Source organism: Notolabrus celidotus, chromosome 14 (assembly GCF_009762535.1).
Source record: "Notolabrus celidotus isolate fNotCel1 chromosome 14, fNotCel1.pri, whole genome shotgun sequence".
NCBI lineage: Eukaryota > Metazoa > Chordata > Actinopteri > Labriformes > Labridae > Notolabrus > Notolabrus celidotus.
The window spans coordinates 15,431,620-15,455,313 of NC_048285.1; the positions used below are offsets into that span (position 1 = coordinate 15,431,620).

A 23,694-nucleotide genomic window follows, 5' to 3' on the forward strand; every position below is an offset into this window, starting at 1 on the left:
TATGTGGAAAGTGTTTGAAGGTGGGGCGCCATTGGTCTAGCAGTCTTAGCACATGCCCCAGATACAGAGGTTATAGCAGAGGTCGCAGGTTCGATTCCAGCCTCGACCATTCTGCATGTCCTCCCCTACTCTACTCCCAGTATTTTATGTCTCTATTCAGCTGTCCTGTCCGTTAAATACAAAAATGCCCAAAAATATAACTTGAAAAAGAAAAAAAAAAAGTTTCAAGGTTTCTGCCAATAGTGTGTAAAGACAATCACTTGTCATGGTGTTGCTGCAGTCCTGATTGTTGCCATACAACACCAAACATGCAGAAACCCCCTTTTCCTCCCAGAAAGTGTAAACAGTGTTTTTTGAAAGTCCAAATTTATGGACCAGACTAGAGAAAATGAGAAGCTGGCTGCTTTATACTATACCAGTGTATGAATTCATTATTCAGTTCCATTAATCACCACTGACCAGCACTAGCACTTAGCTGCTGCTATGGAAAAAACCAACAAGTCCTTCCAAAAAAACATACAACCCATAGACTGTCTAAATATTGATGACGTCACCCATCTGTTTCTGAAGTGCTGTTTTGAGGCCAGTCGTTGTCGGCAGCCATATTGCTGCTGTCAACAATTGTGACATAAAGAGGCGGGCTTTGAGCCTCCTAGCCAACAGCTACAGTGTTCCCGCCTTTCAATCAAGTCAGCTGTGCCTCTCATTGGAAGTCTCGCAATCTAAATATCTTCAAAATTGCAGCATTAGAAAAAAATTCACCCCCCCTACAGTGTGTGCCGATCAAAAAATTTGCTATTCAGACTACACTCGTTTTTTGTACCAGACTGTAAATATGTTTATTTATGCTGTAAAGATCAGCTTTTTTGAATTGGTGTGTGGTTTCGGGTTGAGCCAGCCCCAAGCGGATCTTCGATGAACTGCAGTTTTTAGCACTTCCACATTGGACTCATATTTCTAGATCAGAGGCTGCTGCTTGATACAACCACATAAAATCTGGCACATACCTAAGACACACACACAAAGGAAAAAAGATGCAGGATGCCATGAAGGCTAAAAGTGACAGAGTGACAGAGTAATTCTAGTCATTTTATCATATATCTTATTGATAGCTTTCTCTTCAACTGGCAAGTTCTTCCTTGCAGCTGTAAATAGCTTGATACTGCGAGGTGCAATGCTTATGGTGGAATAAGTTGAGATAAGATCAAGTCCTGTCTTGATGTTGGGTCTTTGTTAATAATTTAACACAGAGTATGGTCTAGACTTTCTATGTTTGTAAATGCGTCTTAACGTTTGTGTGATTTGGCACCATACAAATTAAGATTGATTGATTGATTATGAGGATTAACTTTGACTAGATGTAGCGCATTTCACCAGGACTTAAACTTTCTGTGCTTACTGAAAAGTTTGATGACCTTTTTTGCTAGGATCACAACAAGGTAGTCACCCGAACGCCTTCAGACTGGGGACCTTTGTTTCAACCTTGTTAATTTAGTCTATGACTCCTTTAAAACTGTTGGTGTGATGACCGTCAATTATATAAAGACGTATCTTGCTGCAATTCAAGAGGACCTGTTGCAACATTATGAGCTTATTTTGGCAAAACAAGACATTTTTCCCTTCAGGTCAGACACACATTCCTATGTTTGATGTTTCCTCTGTAGAGCTTCTTTGTTTATGCCTGTGGTGGAGTCTGCCTCCTCCAGTCTTGAACATTTGCAAAAGGCAGTGATGTCATTCTGGATCGATGGATCTGTCTGGGCCCAAATGGCAAAGAAAGAGACTTGTTCTCAGTCTGAAATTTCACTGGTCTTATCAGTGACAAAAGAAGAGAAGAAGAGAACAGCTCATTCAGTGATAGTCGACCTAAGTTCTGAATTAGTTCACTCAGTACCTCCTGCAAGGAGACTTGCCCATGGCCATGACATTTTAAGAATGAAATCTTTGTCTGCAAACAATCTGACAAGCCTGGGGACAGTCCTCCTCTGATCTTAACACCCTCTGATGGAAAATCTTTTGCTCTCTCTCTTTTTGGTCAGCAGCCAGCTGTGCTCTTACAGATGCACATCAGTGAACACTTACGGCTTTATCAGCTTCAAACTTAGTGCTAACCACATTACTGAGAGCTGAGTTTAGCATTAGTTTGCAACTTTCCCCATAATATGATCCCACAACCATGCACTTATTATGCAATAGCCAGTTGTATCTACATGTATGATTTCCTTCCTTCTCCACAAACTCCTTGTTTTACGTAGCAACACTATTTTAACTAGAGCCGTTTTATATTCATTCATCCCATATTTTAAACAAAGTATAGTCCCAGAGGCTCCGGGCATGCAAGGAATGTAAGTGATGCCAATGAAACAGATACCCACTCTGTGCTTCGCATTTGATCAGAGCCAGAAAGAGATGGATGTGCTTTGCAGGAAGACACAATCCAATGAAATGATTTAAAAGTATTCACATTAGCTCAGTTAGGTACACCAATACAATTTGTATAAGTGCTGAATAGCCAAAAAAAAACACCAACCTGATACTCCACTCTGGTAAGGCAGTATCACAGAATGCCTTATCCAGCAGGGTATGCATGTTTGTGTGTGCCTGAAATACTAAATGAGGTACTGGCAAAAGCCTGAATACAGTGTACTGATGAAATTAATATTCTTTTTGTCTTTCCAACCCATATGGCTTTCTCTTTCCCTCATTCTTTCCAAGGCAAATGAAACAGGATTAGCAAAGAGAGGGAGATGTGTCTGCGTCAGCTGCACGAGTATAATCCCCGGTCCTTATGCCTTGCCAAACTACATCATATACCATGTGTGATCGTATGTGTGCATGCATGTGTATATGTTAAACCTGTAATTGAGCTTCTACCCATGCATCACTGATTGACTGACGCTAGGGGAGAAACAGAGATGGAGAGATACTGAGATGGTGAGATAAAAAGAGAGGTTGAGAGAGAGAGAGAGAGTTGTTCTGTGTGGTTTCACAGAGTAGTATCAATGTCCTTTTGTCTCTGTCAGTCTGTTTGGCTCTGTGTTACCTTAGTGGCAGCCAGAAAAAAAACAGTGAGGTGACCCAACAAACAGTCAGGTGGCACATGGACATTCACAAAAAAGCGTGTCTGCATAAGCCCGAAAAATGATACAGAAAGGCCAGTTAAAGTGTGTTCCTCTTTGCAAAACATAAAAAATGGCTATAGTAGCTACACAAATATCTTTATAGGCACACATTTGGTCATGACCAAGCGGCCACCTCCGGCCGCAAGAATTTAAGCTAATGTGGAAGTGTTAAAAATGGCAGTTCCTCTAGTGTCCGCTTGAGGCTGGCTCCGGAAGTACCAGAAAACACATACACATAAGTTAAAAAACGCCAAACTTTACAGCAGAAATAAACATGTGTGGTCTTAATAGCTAATTTCTCAATCAGCACACTGTACGGGGGTGAATTTTTTCATAATGCAGCAGTTTTTGAAGATATTAAGATTACAAGTTTTCCATTATGAGAGGCACAACTTGATTGACAGGTAGGAACACGATAGCTGTTGGCGAGGAGGCTCAAAGCCCGCCTCTTCACCCCACACTAGCTTGACAGAAGTTAGGTTGAGTTCAGCATTTCCAATATGGCTCCCGCCGACGATCGGCTTCAAAACAGCGTCACGGAAACTACATCCATCATTTATACAGTCTATGGTCATGAAATGACATGACAGTGATGTGCACAAATACACACATAGTGATATGTAAGAGAGCTCTAATCATACTGAATTAATAGTATGTACATGCACACAGCCATATCCATTTACACTCACCTAGAGGAAAGTACATTTCTTAGTAATTTATTATAAATATAAATAACAGCACCCAAGAAAAATGAACACTTGAAGCTGTCAAAATCACACACATTCTGGAAAAAGAATAGCAGTACAACTAAGAGAAGACAGATGTATAAGCATAGAGTGCATGGCATGACTGAAAAACACACCAACAGGCACACACCCACCTAAACACTGTATAAATACACGTCAATAGCTTCACTGAGGTACACTGCAGGAAATTATTGAGATGCTCTCAGTACATTAAAAGAAAGGCGAGAAACAAAAAGACAAAGTTGCAGAGAGTCTTGGTTGAAACTTGGCATGTGCTGTTTCATGATATTTAAAATATAAAATGACACAAGGTTAGCATGCCAAAGTGCTCGAGCCGCTGTCGTAGACATCTTGCTGCTGTCAGCTGCTATGGACGTGCTGGACTCCAGCGGCAACTGTTACTACAGCTACCACTACTATCTGTCTCATCACTATCAACTCTCTCTTATTCCAATCCCATCTCTGTTGAAACAGATGGCTGTCTAACATGAGTCTGGTTCTGTTCGAGGTTTTTCCTTGCAGCTGTAACTAGCTAAACACTGCTGGTGTTGAGGTGTAATGCTCATGATGGATTAAGATGAGATAAGATCGAGTCCTGTCAGTAAGAGGGGACTGGATTGTGTCCTGTCTTAATGTTGGGTCTTTGTTAATAATTTATCTGAGAGTATGGTCTACACCTGCTATGTTTATAAAAGCATCTTGAGATGACGTGGGTTGTGATTTGGCGCTGATTGATTGATTGCTTCATGAAAAGAGAAACTTGTCTTTCAGAAGTTGGTTTAAAACGCTCTTGCTTAATAAATACAACCCATTGTTTCTGTGTGACTGTAAAATGTTAAGCCCATAATGCTTAATATAATGTACACCATACCTTAAATAACTGCAGAATCTTTTATTCTTCAATTTTCAAAAAAGTTGGATCCTCTCCAAGTCAAATTTATAGCAGAATCTTTTCCCATGTTGAGGGTCTAACACAAGTGTGTTAGCTTAATTAAACCCTCTGTGATTGACCTACTGTTCTATCTCTCTGTTCTATCATAGACTGAAGGCTGCTGTCGGGTTGACTGCTGCCTGAGGCCTGTTATATGCTCTCTGTCTCAGCATAAGTGTGCGATTTGATCTCAGTTTGTGTCTGTCTGATAAAGAGAGGCACAGAGAAAAAGAGGGAAAGAAAGAGAAAGAGAGAAAGACAAAACAAGTGACCAAAAAAAAGTTTTGTAATTAAGGCATTTGCTAATGAGGCACATTCATTTTGTTTTTGGTTGCAGGACGGAGAAAACCAGCAATACTGACACACACACATACATACAGTAAAGCCTTTTCTTTCAGCAGATTTTGTGTGTGTACATTTTTGTGTGTTTTTTAGCATGGCAGGTATAAAAGTAAGATAGGAGGCAGTGATAGAAAAAAGGGGGAAATTGCAAAGAGGTTGAGGTATGCAGATTTTGTAGTCATGGATGCAAGAACTACAAAGAAAGGAATGAGTGTGGCAGAAGGAGAATAAGGATCAGGACAGCTTTTATTCAAAGTATCCGTGAAAGAGAAACAGAGACAGAGGGAACTAGAAAGCGCGACACACACACCAACAGAGGAGAGGAAACTGACTTTGTGCACATGGGACAACGCTCACCTGAATGGGGATAATCCTGTGGAGCTTCAGTGCCCCCTTCTGGTGGAATTTGGTAAAGCAGCCGATGCAGTAGTCCTCTGTGCATTCAGCGCACATCTAGAATACACAGAGCTACACAGTCAGATGTGTGTGTGTGTGTGTGTGTGTGTGTGTGTGTGTGTGTGTGTGTGTGTGTGTGTGTGTGTGTGTGTGTGTGTGTGTGTGTGTGTGTGTGTGTGTGTGTGTGTGAGAGAAAGAGAGAGAGTGTGTGCTTTTGTATGCCAATATTTGAAAGGGATGGAATGTAAGAATCTGTTTGTGAATGTGTTTTTGGTGTGCAAGATATGACCTGAGAGTGATTTGGATGTGCAGACAGGTTGTGTGTGTGATATCTGCATTAATGAGAAGAAGCTAATGTTTGTTAAAGATTTAAATTGAAGGCCAGATATCTTTCACTTTCATCTACCCTTAACCTTGCCAAACAAACTTTGACAGGGAGGATGAATATTAAAATAGACTCACGGGCAGGACACTGCATGGTGTGTGTGTGTGTGTTTGTATGTGTGTGTGTGTGTGTGTGTGTGTGTGTGTGTGTGTGTGTGTGTGTGTGTGTGTGTGTGTGTGTGTGTGTGTGTGTGTGTGTGTGTGTGCGCAAGCTTCTGTGTTTGGTAAGTTAGAGAAAGAGAGACAGGGAGAGCAAAGTAGGGAAGGCTTGTGTGCCTTCTATGCATTGGACTCGTGTCTCTGTGTGTGTGTGTGTGTGTGTGTGTGTGTGTGTGTGTGTGTGTGTGTGTGTGTGTGTGTGTGTGTGTGTGTGTGTGTGTGTGTGTGTGTGTTGTGCATGTTAGTGAGTAGATGCATCTTAAGGGAGGTCATTATCATATCTATCTGTGAGGAGCCGCTCTTATTAGTAGGAGAAAAGTCCTTGCATCAGCAGGTTGGGGAGATAGGCCTAGGCCGGGTGGACTGAGCGTTTGGGCGAGGACAGGAGGAGTGAAGAGAGCCAATGAGGATGGATGTTTGAAAGGGATGGTGGGGGGGGGGGGGGGGGGGGGGGGGTAAAGGACCAAGGCTTTTTTAAATTTGGGGAATAAACAAACAGAAAACAAACAGCCATCATTGGTTTGGTTCCCTTGATTTGATATGCATGTGTTATTTGCCTTATGGCCTCTAGGTTTCATCTTCAGTCCCATGCTACATTTAAAAAAGATAAACCTCACTGCAATGACTTCATCACTTTGAACCTGCCACTTATTCAGCTGCTAAATTTCTTTGATTCATTTTATCCCTTTCTTTCTTTCTAACATGTTTTGGTGTCTGAGCGAGTGTGTGGTTGAGTGTGTGTTCATATGCATGTCTATTGCTGCGATATTGCCCTTTAATTGTCCAATAAAGCAAGGCATCATTTCCCCTCTCAGGCCTGAGGATAAATTACAGTCAATCCCCAGGGACTAGGCATCCCTATCAGGCTGCAAGTGGCATATCACTGCACTCTCCTGTGCTACGCAGGAGGAAATGGCCCCTTTTTTTTTGCCTGGATGACTCTGGACTACAGCGCAAGGCTACCGCATGCAGTGTGTACGTGTGTGCACATGCAAGTTAGATAGCTTGTGCCAGTATGTGTGAGTCATCGTTTAAAATGAGCCCAATTGTGTGTGTGTGTCTGTGCGTGTGTGCATGTGTGTGTAAAATCATGTGCTTAAGAGCAGTTCTACACTGAATAGCACAGACAGTCATAACGCTTTCCATTATTGCTGTCATTATAGGGCACAAGGGCTTTCCAAAACGTGTGTGTGTGACTAGATTGTGCGCTTTTGTGAGTATGTTAGCTTATGTGCTTGCCCAGACTACTATAAGCATTTTCATCAAGCCCATCAGTATGGGGCACTGGGGGGACTGGGCGATTCATAGGACAATTTAGCACCATCATCATCATCAAATGCGCTATCAAGCAAATTACCACATACCATTTCAACAAAATGTGTGTGCTGCACTTAAAATAACTTATCCCACAACAAAAGAGGAAGAGAAATGATGGCTGTCAGCTCAGTCAGTTCAACTCCTCCCTCTCCTTTATTTCCTTTATCAGTCTATCTCCATCCCTCATTGCTCCTGCTCTCTCTTGAGTATTCAAAACCGAATTCAGCTGGATTCACGGTCGGACACTGGATAAGAATTGCACATGAATAGTTAAGGATCTAGCAGGCGGGGATATGGGAGTGACTGGTCATGAAGCAAGCATTACTCAGCTCACTTTGCTTATTGCATTATTTATCCATACAAACACACGCATATACACACGCGCAATACATGCACTCCTTTTCTGTCGTTCCCTCTTGTTCACACATACAGTTGCAGGCCACGCCACAGCCCCTCCCCTTGAGCAGCAGTGGATGAAAAGCGTGAAAGAATAAACACTGGTGCCCTCAGAGGTCTGGAGTATCGATGAACTGATCCAGCTAAACTGTTATCAGTGCAAACACAAACACCAAGGAAGACCGACAGATAAAACAGCAGAGACACAGCGAGAACGACCAAGAGGGAGAGAGCAAAGAAAAGACGGGTAAATATGATGGAAAGAGTGGAGGAAGACAAACAGAAACAGGCTAATATGCAGTGTGCTGTCCAAGAAAGAGGAAAAAAAGAGAGAGAGAATTTAGAGGAAAATGTGCCTGAGAGGGATTTAATATATGGGAGAGTCGGCATCTGGGTGACAAAAGAAGAAAACAGCTGATGCAAAAGAAAGAGAAAGGATAGACGTGTAGAGAGAACACATAAATAGTTTGACAGGTGAAAAAGAAGTTCGCTGACTCATGGGGTCAAATGTGTAAACAACAAAAATATACATCCTTTTCCCCGGATTTATGAAGTAGCACGAAAGCCAGTTAGGCCAAAATATTTCAGGTGTTTCCACGATTCACCACTTCTCATAGCCACACTTAAACTAGTCCTGACACTGTCAAAGAATGGCAAAAAGAAGAGCAATGTCACTATCTATGTCACATGACAGTTCTTCCATGGCAGCACAACCACAGGTGGGAGGAATAGATTAATGAAAACAAGTTCAGACCCCAAAGAAGATCTTCTACTGTGCATCACTAGAAGCGTTTTTCCACCGCAGGAAATGTATCCCGGAACTAGGGACTTTACCCCTGAACTACGTGCGTTACGACCGGAGGAACCAGGGTCTAAATTTAGTTCAGGGGTAGATCATCTCCCCCCTGAAAAGCCCCCGCTCGGTGTGTAGTACTTTTCAAAGGTACTTTCAGTTAACGTAACGCCGTTTGTGGAGTTTACACAGTTGTCGAAACACAGAGGGAGTTCCTGGGAATGCATACTAGCTTAGTTATTTATTAAGATTTCAAAATACACAGACAACAATGGGGGCACAGGGACTTTTTAGTTCCGGGGAAAGTAGTCCCGGAAGACCCCATAACTCTTGGTCGAAATGCACCTTAGGGTTCCAAAACAGTAATCTGTACATGCCTTCTGTGTGTTTGTGTGTGTACATACCACTCCTGCAGTCTTGACTTCGCACTGTCCGCAGAATTTTCCTCTCCGTCTGTTTTTTCTTGTCGTCTGTCGACCGATGGTAGGGGGTTGTATCGGAAGCGGTGGTTGAGGTGTTACTGAACAGAGAAGTACGTTACTGTTAACAGATTTTGCTTACTGTTGTTGACGTTTAATACATCCATGTAGCTCATTACCTGTTTGGTGCAACAATAATGTTGGAACCATAGACAGTATAATAAATGGACATAGCATCTGTAACGTCACCCATCTGTTCCTGAAGCTGATCATCGATGGGTGCCATATTGGAAATGCTGAACTCGACCTAACTTCTGCAGTACTAGTGTGAGGTAAAGAGGCGGGCCTGTAGCCTTTCTGCTAACAGCTACAGGGGTGCTTGCCTGTTAATCAAGTCAGTCATGTCCTTATTTGGGAAAATTCACAAGTTTAATATCTTCAAAAATATAGAGTTATAAAAAAAATTCACCCCCCATACAGTGCATGCCAATCAGAGAAATTAGCTATTCAGACCAAAACGTTTTTTGGAACCAGGCTATAAACATGTTTATTACTGCTGTAAATATCGTCTTTTTTGAATGGGTGTACCCGGTGTTTCTGTAGCCAGTCTCAAGTGGACATTCAAGGAACTGCAGTCTTTAGCACTTCCGCATGGGCTTCATATTTTAAGACCGGAGGTTGCCGCTTGGTTGGAACACAGGAGATGTGATACAATGCCAGACATGCTAGTTACTAATCCCATAACAACGACACAGATTCTTGAGTCCCTGATGTAAACTGTAAATGATTCCATTACATTTATGACTAACTGTATATAACTTTGTGGAGCACATTAACTTAGGGCTTTTTCCAGCATCAGCACATTTTGAAACTCTCAGACTCAAGGTGTGATTTTGTGCCTCAGGTGTGTTCAATACATGAATAATTCTGGTTTGCTACTGGTAACACCAGTCAATCTTTAACGAGAGGGCTCCACCGTCTGGCCCCAGTGATGGCAAGGATGAGCCTTACTGAAGGAAATATAACCAGACACTGAACTGGGTCCCATGGTGCTGCTCTGAAGCTGCTCTTGGATACTAACCTCAATACGGAGGGTAGAAAGAATCTCAGCACAGGGGAATGTATCAGAGATATAACTGTATCTCAGTGCATATCTGTGTTAAGTCTAATTGGTTTAAATAACCAACAGCGTCTGTTAACTCCTTACCTGTCAGTGGTTCATCCTTCAGCACTCTTATATTCACCTTGCCTGCTGACAGCTGTTGAGGAGACAGAGATTCACAAATCAGCAGTGACAGCTTATGTAAGCTCCCAGGGTCCTTACACTCTTGCACTTTTTGGTCATTTTCTATGTGTATAATGACACAAACAGTATTTTTGTTTGCATGAACTACTCTTTGTTCAAATTTCTTTTTAACGAAACTAGGTGTTTTTAATGTGCAAATAAATGAATAAATTACATTCGCGAAAACACTTTTTTTTTCAAAATCTTTATCCTTTTTTCAAGTATTTGCTATTTTTTCATGATTATATGTATGTAGTACTCTCAAGTTGACAACTGACTTGCAAACAGCTTGAAGTCTCACTGACTAAGCTTAGACAGTAATCAGTAAAAACAAATTTTTATCAAAAAGGATTCTCCCCCTTAGATTGAACATGCACATTTCTTTCATCAAGGGACAAGATGTAAAAAGTCTCCTTTGCTCAGAGTGCTGACGGAATGGAAGTCGGTTAAAGGTATCTATGTGTTTGGCGGGGCTGGATGGTGGTGCAGCGGTTAGTACTGGTGCCTCACAGAGATAGGTTCTGATTTGAATCCCCGACCAGGTAAGAGCATAGACTGTATAAATAATGGACGTGGTATCCGTGACGTCACCCATCTGTTCCTGAAGCACTGTTTTGAAGCCGATCATCAGCGGGAGCCATGTTGGAAATGCTGAAGTCAACCTAACTGCTGTTGAGCTAGTGTGAGATAAAGAGGCAGGCTTTGAGCCTCCTAGCCAACAGCTACAGTGTTGCCGCCTGTCAATGAAGTCAGCTGTGCCTCTCATAATGGAAAACTTGTAATCTTAATATCTTTGAAATTGGCGCGTTATGAAAAAATTCACCCCCCGTACAGAGTGTGGCGATCGAGAAATTAGCTATCCAGACTACACTCGTTTTTTGTACCAGGCTGTAAACATGTTTATTTCTGCTGTAAAGATCGTCTTTTTTTGACTGTGTGTGTATGTGGCTCCGGTACTTCCGAAGCCACATAGAGCCTTTTGTGTGGAGTTTGCATATTCTCCCAGTGCATGTCTGGCTTTGTCTCACAGTCCGAAGACGTACTTGGTGGATTAATTGGTGATTCTAGGTGCCCGTAGGTGTGAGTGTAACAGGTTGTTTGTCTCAATGTGTCTGCCCTGTAATTGACAGGAGACTAGTTCACTGTGAACCTTGCCCCTAGCCTTTGGATCTGCTCCAACCCCAAACAGGAGAAGATGGATGGAAGGATGTGTATAACGGCACATGGTGCATCAATGCCATACACGAACCATAAGGCCACAGTAATTCACAGGTGATGCTTCTCTGGATATAAAAGGTAAATCAACTCAACTCATTTTCATTTATATAGCAACTTTCATACATTCAAGCATACCATTCAAAGTGCTAAACAAAAGAGCAGAGACAGAAAACAACAGTAACAGGTAAAAGTGGAAAGGAAAGTGATATAAAATACTTACGAAATAAAGTATCAGAATATAAAATCTAAAAAAACAATTACAATAAAATCAAATCAGATAAATACCAGAAGAATAATTATAAAAATAGAATAGAATAATTAAGATAGAATAAAAAAAAAAACAAATAAAAATTATGTTAAAACAATGGTCATAATGATAACGCAGTCCAGGCTAAAGGGAAATCACTCAAAGTTAAAAGCCAGATTAAAAAGGTGAGCCTAAAGTTTACGTTAAAAAACACCCAGGGAGCTCGCCGTTTTAATGTCCAGGAACAGAGAGCTCAACAGTTGCTGTGCATAAAAACAGAAAGCTCTCTGGCCACCGCTGGTGATAGACACATGAGGAACATTTAAAAGGGAAGCATTAGAGGACCTCAGTGATCTTGGTTGAACATAAAATGACAGGAGATCAGTGATGTATGGAGGAGCGAGGCTGTTAAGAGCTTTGAAAACAAGTAAAAAAATAACTTTAAAATCAATTCTAAAAGAAACAGGTAAGGATGTCAGAATATGTGTTCTTTTAGTAACTAATCAATCTCAACATCTTAAATCAAGAAAATAAACAGGCTAACACAAACACACGAGTGTAATGAGTGTAGAGATTTGTACCTTTTGTAGTCTGTTGTCCTTGCTCTTAGTGGTGTTGTTTGTGCTGTTTGAAGAACCGCACTGTCCAGACTTCCATCTAAATCCTGCAGAACTCCTGAACAGACGAAGAAAAAAAGAGAGATTCTTCCTTTGGTAAACGTATCTTATAAATGATTCAGTTAAAAAAACACTATGAATTTGAATAGCTCTTATTCTAAAATATCATGCAACAATGTACTAAAATAACCCATTTAAGTCTTTGACATGGCATACTTAGTGTTCTGTTTATTTAGTGTATCACATTTTTTTCTACATCAAAAGATCTGTGTAAGAAATTTGAAAATGTAACAATCAAGATTTTTGCGGCTTAAACAACCAAATTCAACACATTCATCACAATAGAAGATAAGTTGTTATTCTCATTGTGGAGAACACTTCATTACATTTGGAGGCTTTGGTATACCTTCTCATGTTACAAACAACCCAATGATGCAAAGAAGGATTCTTTATGTTTCAACATACAAGGTAATAAAACCACAGAACACATTCTGAATTGGTATAATACTTTGGGGCTTAAGTAAAAACTGCAAAGCAAACACCTTACAATTACCCCTGTAATTTCAATTGGCTGAAAGTAAAGAGGGTATATGTGACAAAACTCAGCATTAATTCATTTTAATCCGCTGGAGGACCCATGGAGGCTGAAGCAGTTTAAATAACAGTACCAGGCTTTGAGTAGAGGAATAGGAATTGATGTCAAGAAAAAGAAATTAATATCAGCATGAAAATAGGTGTAGCTCCACTTTGTTACTAAATCCTAAACCCCCTCCACTAAATCCATAAAATAGCAGTTCCTTTAGTCAAGTGTTTAATTTATCACAACACGCTCCCTGAGTTGTTAAGAGGGCTCAGAACTGCAAGAAAAAGCACTTGCACTGCAGGCCTCAAAACAAAATTAGTCTTAGACCAAATAAACATTGTCCATATTAATACATACATTAAAGGTAAATTGAATGTAACACAAGAAAGCAGTACAAGAAAGGGTGCAGGAACCGTACCTACTCAAAAGAAATACACACAGGGAGAGATGCAAATCCAAACACAAGAACATTTTAGCAAATGTGCACATGCATGAGTGCACATGCACACACATTCATGCAGGACACTTCTGTCAGTCGCAGAAAGTAAAGAAATGGAGAGGGATCCTCATTTAGTTGCAAGTTATTCATGCTCATGTTGCTGAATTATTTATGCTATTTATGCTATTGTGATGTCTGGCTGTCTTTGAAAGAAGTTTATTTTGGATTGAGTTGGCAGCCTGTCAAGGCACAGGAAGTCAGACTCTATTTGTGTGTGAGAGACAGTGTGTCTTTCTGTATCTGTGTGTGAATGTGTGTGTGTGAGTGTGTGTGTGAATGTGATGGCAAGAGTTGCCAACACCCCTGATACTGTGGCTGTGCTGTGCTGACACTGAGGGTGGGCGTCAGGTAATCACCTTGGCGACATCACCTTGGCAACTGGACTGTCGCTAAGGGAGACAGTTGAGGCACACCACTGTCAGTGCAGGATGACAGGATGTCCCCACAGGACAGTCATCCTGGAGGTGAAGAGTTGGTATGTCTGTTTGTGTATCTCCGTGCACTTTGCCTTAGCAAAGATCTCATTATCTAATCAACACAGAATCACACTCAATTACACCCACTCACACAGTCAAGAGTAAACATGCACTTCAAAATAATAATGGCTTAAAGTTGTTTTTAGAAAAACACAGACAGAGGCATATTCCCACCTTCAATGTCTCTCTGTCTCACAAACAAATAAAGAAGTCTACTGTGAGCAGACCTTAGCAGACCTCTTCAAACTGCAATGTTTAATCAAGAATGACAAAGTTTGTAACACATTTAACTCACATGTACAGGGATTGTGTGTGCGTGTGTGCGTGTGTGCGTGTGTGTGCGTGTGCGTAAGACAGTGATTTGTTTGTTTGAGTGTTTTCAGTCCAGCACATCCAGCATTGCAGGTGGAATGACATGCAGAAACATGACTACCTGACAACACTGGTTACACAAAGAAAGAAAAACATAGACAGCTGCAGACAGACTACCTCCTCTCTCCTTTTATTACATATTCCACTGCAGAGTGGAGAGAAACCCTCTGAGTAACAACTTGTATATTAAAATCAACCACACAAACATCACCTATGCCCCTTCTCATGACAGGCATGTCAAAGCAGACGAAACATAGTAGGGAAAGAGTTAACCAGTGTAACAAAATGACAGACAAGTACTGCAATAAAGTTAAGGAATTCACAACCTGTCGTACCCTGACACACTCAAGTCTAACACAAAAAAAGAACACACTCGTATCACCTTTAACTGACCCGTCTCACCCTAAGGAAGAGCTGAAAACATCTGTGTCCTGGACAGACATGCAAATGCAAATACACTGTGGAGTTTAATGCCGACATAATCGTGTCCTCTCTCAATTCCCTCTCTCCCAGTGTGAGCAAGTGGACAGGGTGGAAAAACAGAGAGGGCTGAGATTGGATGGAAATGTATCAGAGACAGAAAAAAATGTTTTGCCAGTTCTATAATAACAAGCACTGAAGGGACGGTAAGTGGGATGAAGAAGGTACACGGCAGAGTCAAAAGAAACAAACAAATCAAAGAGCTATATGAATATATTGATAAGGAAAACAAAGGAGGGCTGCTGAGGTAGCAAGAGCAGGAAAAAGGGGAATCTCAACTGTTTGTAGAGATAAGGTGAGTGCAGGTGTCAGAAAGCCTTGTCAGCCTAAAGACAAAGCTACATTAAATCTGTGCTTCGGGCAGGTCAAAACAGAGAATGATGTACTACATCTGCCCCAAGCCGCCAGTCTGGCTTTATTATCGCTTGTGTTCTCTTCCCAAACTGATTATACCTCACCTCCTCTCTGTAAACTGAATTTGCTCACCTATTCTTTCAGTGTGGATGTGTGGATGTGTGCACAACTATAAGTCAAAGATGAACAGTTCATCAACTCTGGGAGCTCTGTGATCTTAGGGAAGAGCTGAGAGTGAGAACACAGAGTGGTGCATAGAACAGACACACACAGAACACTGCAGACTGAGCATGAATAACAGGATGAAGATCTACAGGCTTGTTAACATTACACTTGTATGTTTGGGAGACAAAGAAAAGTAAGGAAGGGAGCTTTTACACAATAGAGGTAGGTCACCTTCACGTCATTCCTCAGAAGACCTGAATAACTACCAAGCTTCCATCTTTGTCTGCTTCCTCCAAAGTCAGCCAGAGAAGAACTAATGAGAAAGTGTCTCCTCTTTTTCATTAGAGGTGCACCCATTAATTGATTCAAACTGTTAAGCTGGGCTTCACATCTAACAGACTGCTGCTTCGCTGCACACAACTTTCACAGGGAAGCTAAGAGGAAACTCCAGACACATTAATGCAGGGTTCAATTGTTAAAAGCCTAAATGTGTTTCCTGGATCGTCACATCCCAGAGAAACTCTTCCTTTACCAATATACCTTTGCGTACTGTGGAAACTTTATATTCAGGATGTCCATACAACACAAACTTGGTTTAGAAGAAACAATCTAGTTGCACATGAAAGAATGTGGTTGATATAAAAGAAGCAAAACAGGTCATCTGATCGATCTCCACTTGCATAAAGGATTTGCTGTGAGTCCCTGTTTCACCTCTTCATCTGTATGCAAGAGAAGAACAAGGAATAACAAATGTGCAACTGTTCAACTCCTCTTGACAACAGCTCTGCACAGTAGACGATGATAGTGCTGCACATCAAAACTTATCAACGAAGCATTATCAATCAATAATGAGCTTTCAGTGAGGAAGTTTGACTAATGTTCTACTCTGAGCAGTGAAGTATGGTAGGAGTTATGTATCATTTTTCAGTTTGAGCGACATCTATTTACATTTCGTAGCTGCGCAGTCTTTTTCCAGTCTTCACACACTACCTCAGACACAAACACAAGCTGTCACTACATCTTTCAACCTCACTCACTCATGAATGTAAAATATTTCTTAAGCTAATAACATTTCAAAGACATTAGGCTTAAGCAGGATTCCTGTCCTATGGCAGTGTGGAGAGCGTCTTCACTGATTATGCAGCACAAGAAAGACAGACAGAGCCAGAAAAGCTAAATGCACTGTTACCAACACACACACACACACACACACACACACACACACACACACACACACACACACACACACACAAACACAAACACAAACACAAACACAAACACAAGTGCTATTATTTATGGAAAACAAGCATCAAATAACGTGCACACACAGGCAGCCAGGCGAACACCTTGTGTTATCTCTGGGCTACTGTAGCGGTAAATGTTGCAGTATTTCAGTATAACAGGAAACACTGTGTTTATGTGCTTATCATTTGTGCAGCCTGGACAAGATGGCCTGCTTCCCATACTGATGTATAGCTTCTTAATTAAAAGTAAGCTTTCACTGAGAGACACAACAGTATTCATATACAAACACACACACACATATACACACAAAACTAATCACCAAATACAATAAATAAATTACCTAGAATTAAAATCTATAGTATCTTTTCCTTGTTTGTTTGTATGAGTTGTGGCCAATCATCACACCCTGGCTCTGGGGGTGGTAGGTTCAGAGATTCCAGGGGGCTGGAAGTTTTGTCCGCTCTGTGTTTGTCAAAATTAGATATAAGCACTGAAATCCATCAATCTTTATTTATCTAGCGCCAAACCTCAACAAACGTTCTCTCAAGGTGCTTTTACAAACATAGCAGGTGTAGACCGTACTCTATGTTCAATTATTAACAAAGACCCAACATCAAGACAGGATACGATCCAGTCCCTTCTTACTGACAAGACTCAGTCATCTCATCTTAATCCACCATGAGCAGAGCACTTTGCAGTATTTAGCTAGTTACCGCGGCAAGGAAAAACTTCCTTTTAACAGGCAGAAACCTCGAGCAGAACCAGACTCATGTTAGACAGCCATCTGCCTCGACCGTCATGATAAATTATGATAAATCATTTGATGGATTTTTGTGTATGATGTATGTGAATACCATTGTTTAAATTTTTTTTTTTTTTTAAATCTCGCTTCTTTTGTTAGGAATATAACCTTGATGTTTACTTTAAAAGCAATGCATCACTTTTTTTACTGTGAGGGTCCCAGGGGGGTTCTAAGGAAAAAAGGGTGGCAACCACTGCTCTAAATTATGACAAGGTAAATAGCTGTGCTGCCTGTAGGTGTGATTTCATGTCATTATGTAACTGTGTCCAGATTTTGTGAATCCAAACCATCTGTTATTACAAAACAGACAAAAAAAAAATGTTATACTACGTTTGTATCTGTTTAATGTGAATAACTGTGTTAAAAAGTAATTAGCAGAGCTGGGTTGAGTTAGAAGTGTTAGCAAGATTGCTGCTGTCTTACTTACTCACTACTTGTGAGTCGATATTTTTGATGTACTGTGTAGAGAGGGAGATATGGTTTGTTAGAATATTCATAAATGTGTTCAAAACTGTATAAATACAGCGGCAACAGCTACTACTACTACTAGCACTAATCGTCTCATCACTATCATCGCTCTCTCTCTCTCTTATTCTCCTCTATCCCTCTTTCAAACCCCAATCGGTCTAACATGAATCTGGTTCTGCTCGAGGTTTCTGCCTGTTAAAAGAAAGTTTTTCCTTTCTGCTGTAACTTGCCAAATACTGCGAGGTGCAATGCTCATGGTGGATTAAGATTAGTTAGACTGAGTCCTGTCTGTAAGAAGGGACTGGATCGTATCCTGTCTTGATGTTTGGTCGTGGTTATATATTGCTGTTATATATATAATGTTTGTTGTGATTTGGCGCTTTCCAAATAATAATTGATTGACCGATTGATCATTGATTGATTGATTGATTGATTGATTGATTGATTGATTGATTGATTGATTGATTGATTGATTGATTGATTGATTGATTGATATATAGTTTTACATCAGGGCACCTTAGGTATCACTACATGTTTGATTGTGAACTGAATGACAGCTGTATCATAGGAATAACATGGTGCCTCTGTTTTGAAGCTTGATTTTTGACACCTTTCTTAGCTTAAGTGGAACTTTAAGTCCTTAAAATTTCTTGTCACCAACTTTTGCAATTCTCACCTCTGGCATTCCCTCTGTGTTAAATAATGTAAAATAAAAGATATGAGGGTTATAGCAATAAAGAGAATAAATACAGGTATTGGCTGGACCTCGCTGTTCGTGTTGCAGCAGGAAATCTTTCAGCCCTTGTAAATCCCCCCAAATACTCTAAGGAGTAGTGACAGTTAGTATATAGCATGCTGCAAACAAATTAAATTCTGATTGAAAATCAAGAGGCAATTACAGGAACCAAACAAAAGCTTCTCTAGTAGAATACAAAGACAGGTACGGTCAGGACTCACAGTTTAGATTATGGTTGGAAAGTGAGAAAAGGAGCTAAAAATAAGGAGTACTTGTGTTGCTACTTGTCTAGGATGGTCAGTGTATTACTATTAATTAGAAACTTTGTGGAGGATTCAATGATTCCTCTTTGAACTTTTCTCCCTTACTTTACAGTTGACATCAAAGTGTCCGCTGTTTGTGCTCTGCACCCCATCACTGTCTTCATGTGAGGAACATTCATGTCGATTCCAGTGAAGGCAAAATGTGATATCGTCACATATAAGTGGTTAGGACTCAGTGTCTGTAGGGCTCCACTGACCTTCAGAATAGTTCACTATATGGGCATGAACCTACTTCATCTTTTAGTGGCTTTTTCAATCCTCTGACTGCTCCTTTTTTTCTTTCCATTGCAACCTTTTCTTGACCTTTATAAGAAGAGAAGTCATCGACCTCCCTCTCTCTCTCGCTCATTTAGTCTCCTCCTCAATCTATCTCTATTACTCAGTGTTTCTGCTCTGCTTGCTTCCTCTGTAGCGCACTCTTTTACAGCTGTTGCAGTGTTGTCCCACATACCCTGCCCCCTCAACGACTCCTCTCTCTTCATTAGTCATCTTCTCTGTTCCCTCAGTATTTAGCTGTGACAGTCTGGATCTATAGTTTTTCAGCATCTATACTTTAAGGATATAAATTGCTGTATTCATTCCTCGGTCCCTTCTGCTTTAACACACTTTCTCTCAGCGCTTCTCTTTACTTTACTTCCCCCTCTTCTTATACTGTCTTCCCTGATCCCTATCTTTACCTGCTGTAGTTCCTGGCCTCCTTCTGTCTTTTTAATCTCTCCCCATCTGTCTTTCTATATCCCTGTCATTTCATCCTATATCATGTTTGGCTTCTTGTTCTCTCTGAGACTGTTACAACTTCAGCATGTTGGGTGGCATAATAATCCTCCTGTTGTTGTGGAGCTTCTGGTTAAACTTTAATACCAGGAAAGATTAAATATTATATAATGCGGATATCTCTTTTCCTTTTTTTGGATGGAACAGTTGGCCATAACTCTGCAGGCAGGTTCACAGAGCCACAAAAACAAATATTGACTGAACTTTTTTTTCTCTACAGCAATTGTAATTCTAAGTTTAGGCATGTTGTTTCTTTTTATATCCCTCTGGCAGTTCCAAGGATAGTGGTGGTAGAATATGAATTCAGCCCATGCCAAATCAAATACTTTCTATATTTCATGACTGAATTAGTGGGGATCAGGCTGGAGTGTAATTACCAAGAAATTGCTCAAGGTTTAAGAGCTGGACTGAAGTCAAACCACAACAGACTATTAATGCTGAAATCTACCAGATGGAGTGGAGACAGAACATGAAACATTAGAAGAAAGTGTAACTAAAATCTGAGTTGTGTGGTGTTTGTTTTTGTTTCAGTCACTGCAGCCGATTCTGCAAATATAAATTTACAGCCCCTATCTTTTTTCTCTCCTCTCTCCTTCTCCACTTCAACTCCTTTCGCCCCCTTCTTTCTCCTGCCTAACCGCTCCCTCCTCCTCTCACCTGTTTCTGTAACACTGATACTCACCCTCTCTCCTCCTTCTCTTTACTCATTCTCTCTTTGAGGTGTTGCAGTTTCTCCTCCATCTCTTCGCTCTCCTGGGTCAGAGTTGCTGTGTGCATCTGCAGGTCTAGCAGGTTCCTATAGCAACACACACACACACACACACACAAACACACACACACACACACACACACACACACACACACACACACACACACACACACACACACACACACACACACACACACACACACACGAATATATGCAATCAATCGACAGCAATCAATCATACAAATTACCTACTCCGTCAGATTGGACAGCCGGGCTTTCATCAATATGTTCAATTCATCTGCTGCATGAGCAGATCCCAGTTGCATTGACTTATCAATATTCTAATCAATTAGTTACTGGATAAGGATACCACCATAGACATCAATTAAGTCAATTACCTGTTGGCAAATGAGAAACTACAGAGACTTTACTCAATTTTGTACTGGACAATATGAAGAAAACAAACATCCAGGTCACATGGTTTATCTTGCCTGAAACTCCATTTAGAGAAGTGTGCATTCCTTAGGCGGAATTTAAAAGGGAACAGATGGTAATAGTCAGCCAAGTGGCCCTAATGGCCGACACCAAATGCCTTATGAACCCATCATCAATCTTTTCTCATCTTACCTGGCATTGAGCTTGACAGATTTGGCCTTGTTGTTAGGAAGCACCACAAATTCATTTAAATTCATGCTTCTTATTCTTCTTCTTCTTCTTTCTCGTGGCTTCCTCCTGCCCCCTTTGCCAGAGTCCCTCCTGTAATTAAAAAATAAAGAAATAAAGAAATAACAGTAATTGAGCAGAACTGGCTGTGCCCTGGCTACATCACACATTGGTATGAATGAATACTGCTGCAGTGAAATTAATGAAATAGTGTATTCTAATTGTATCCAGGGGTCATTTGTCAAATGTCTTTCAACTCCTTTAGGTCCAAATGCCAATTAAAGGTACAGTGTGTAAAATCTAGCAGTGTTTAGCAGCACAGACATAAATGGAATATAATATTCATAAATGTTTCAATGAGTGCATCATCACCTTATTTAAAAATGATTTTGAATTTGTTCACTTAGAATGATCCATTCATATTTACAGAAGGAGAGGGACTCCTTCCAAGGAGGCCGCCATCTTGCTCTGCAACATTTCTACAGTAGCACAGAATGAACAAACTATACACCATGCACCCTTTTTTTTTTTTAAGATAACTTCATAAAGGAAGGATCATACTCATCATGCATCACAGGAGCTTCTTTTCCGGGGGCCAGCAATACCGTTATATATCCCCCTTTCTACACACTGTACCTTTAATGGAAATACGCAGAAAGGCAGATATAGTATATCTTTAAAACAGCATTGCAGGCTGCCCCATCAGCTGACTGGAAATAGTCATTAGGTGAAGGTGACCTCCAGTTTGTATGAAAGCTAAGACCTTTATCAGAGAGAATGATATTACCTCTCAAGGCATCAAAGGGACAGGCCTAAGTTAATGGTGGCTTTGTTAGCTTCAAGTACCACTTGCCTACTTTTCCTGGCAAGTGGTGACTAGGGTTGCCAACTGTCCCGTATTAGACATCCCATATATTGGGCTAAATTGGTTTGTTTCACACGGGACCTCAATTGTCCCGTATATTGACTATTAACTCTTGAAGAAGACTGCACTCTACACCGCCTCTCATCCAATCACAGGCCCCCCGTCACGCGCATCAGTTGTATGCAGCGCAAATGCGCCAAGTCCTGCAAAAAAGTGTGGAGAGGATTTTCTCTGATGGCCATTAAATGGTCAGACTCAAGAAACAGATGCAGCACAGAGCTGATTAAAAATGAACTTCAAATATCTGTAAACTGTGACTTGTCATGTAAGGACCTCTCTCTGGCTGTGCAAGAGGACAAAAGACTACTTGAGCCAGTCAAGAGCGGCAAAAAGTATCCATGGAAAAATGTTAATTTAGTGAGTTATACTCCTCTTTTGGATTTCATTGTTCTTTTGTCTGTTTTTTTAATGTAAAGAGACATATTGTGGTTTCTTTGAGGTTTATTCATAAGAGGTTGAATAAGGATACAATAAGGATTAAAGGGAATATACATACTTTCTGCATTTCCAGTTGAATAAGAATATGAATATACGCTGAATTCACACATCATACTCACACCACCATGGCACCGTACACCTGTCCCTTATTTAATAGTGAGTTGGCAACCCTAGTGGTGACATCAACCCATGAATATAACAATAATGAAATGAGCAACCTAAGATAAAATACAGTGACAATAATTTTTAATTATCAAACAAAACATTGACACAAGTAAGGAATTGATTTAAAAAATGCATTGAAAGAAAATGAAAAAGTGTAAAAAAAAATAGAAAGTTCAGACTGATTTATTTTTCTGTGTAACACTGTTAAGTTGTGATTTTTATTTAATGTTGAAATTGTGTTTTCTTTGATAAACTTAACCTGGGATCTTTATGCACTTCTGACAACACCTGCCACCACATTAAACATGCAGGCTTACCTTCCCTGTTTTCTCGCTGCTGTAGTTTCTCCTCCTCACGCACCCTCAATGATAACAGCTGTATCGAGCTAAGAAGCTAACTTCATCCAACACTGACGTTGCTTTTAATCAACGTAATTCCGCAGCATTTATAAGAAAGGGGTTCATATAAAGACGCATTATTCCTAACTGGGACTCAGCCAAATCATGTTTCAGAAACGTAACTTCTACTAAAGTGTCGGACAAACCTCCATTAAAAGTGAGAAAGCTAGCCAACGTTAAGTTTCGGTACTTTACGTTACAGCTCATTGAACACAGCTGGGAATAACTGTTAACCTACCTGAGGCTTTCAGTGACTCACTGTGGGTAGAAACCTTTGACAGCACACTAACCGTTTCACTTTTCAATACAGCACGCGTATGGTTAGTATAGTTTAATGTATTAGTCCTTAAATATTTCAAGTTTTCACCCGAGGCATGTTCCAGTGTCTCTGCTACTCAGAGCGTCTGTGTTGAAGCGTCGTCGCTATAGCAACCAGCCCTTCTCGTGAAGTCTCGCGATACTTTGAAGAGCTGATGAGTCTGGGTTAGAATCATACTTTATAAATAGAATAGGTTGATAATTTATGGTAAATTTCATATTCACAAATGTAAACTGAAAAAATGCATCTCCTATTTCCCTGTTTATCTACAAGAACTAAAACTATACTTTGAATCCCTTGAATTGATAGATAACAAAAAAAGTAATAAAACAATAGACCTTTTTAATGAGTTTCTTGGAGAGGATTTCCCTCTTAGCGTCTGAGATATTGCATATATTTTAATACATATATCAACAAGAGTTATATGT

General features: G+C 40.5%; 1 protein-coding gene across 4 annotated transcripts in view; it reads right to left on the reverse strand.

Annotated features, from left to right (window-relative positions):
• Nucleotides 1–23,382, reverse strand: part of zbbx (zinc finger, B-box domain containing) — a 66,698-nt gene extending 43,316 nt beyond the window's left edge. Inside the window, exons 1-7 of one of the 4 annotated variants that reach the window (XM_034701185.1) lie at nucleotides 23,186–23,380; nucleotides 20,986–21,114; nucleotides 20,332–20,445; nucleotides 12,337–12,430; nucleotides 10,213–10,264; nucleotides 8,991–9,106; nucleotides 5,499–5,594 (exon numbers count right to left, since the gene is read on the reverse strand). In XM_034701185.1, coding sequence (XP_034557076.1) covers nucleotides 5,499–5,594; nucleotides 8,991–9,106; nucleotides 10,213–10,264; nucleotides 12,337–12,430; nucleotides 20,332–20,445; nucleotides 20,986–21,050 — 537 coding nt within the window. In that variant the 5' untranslated portion in view covers nucleotides 21,051–21,114; nucleotides 23,186–23,380. Of the gene's footprint in view, nucleotides 1–5,498; nucleotides 5,595–8,990; nucleotides 9,107–10,212; nucleotides 10,265–12,336; nucleotides 12,431–20,331; nucleotides 20,446–20,985; nucleotides 21,115–22,866 lie in introns of all 4 variants that reach the window. The other 3 variants (XM_034701186.1, XM_034701187.1, XM_034701188.1) reach the window with 3 other exon arrangements.
• Between the last annotated feature and the right edge of the window lie 312 nt (nucleotides 23,383–23,694).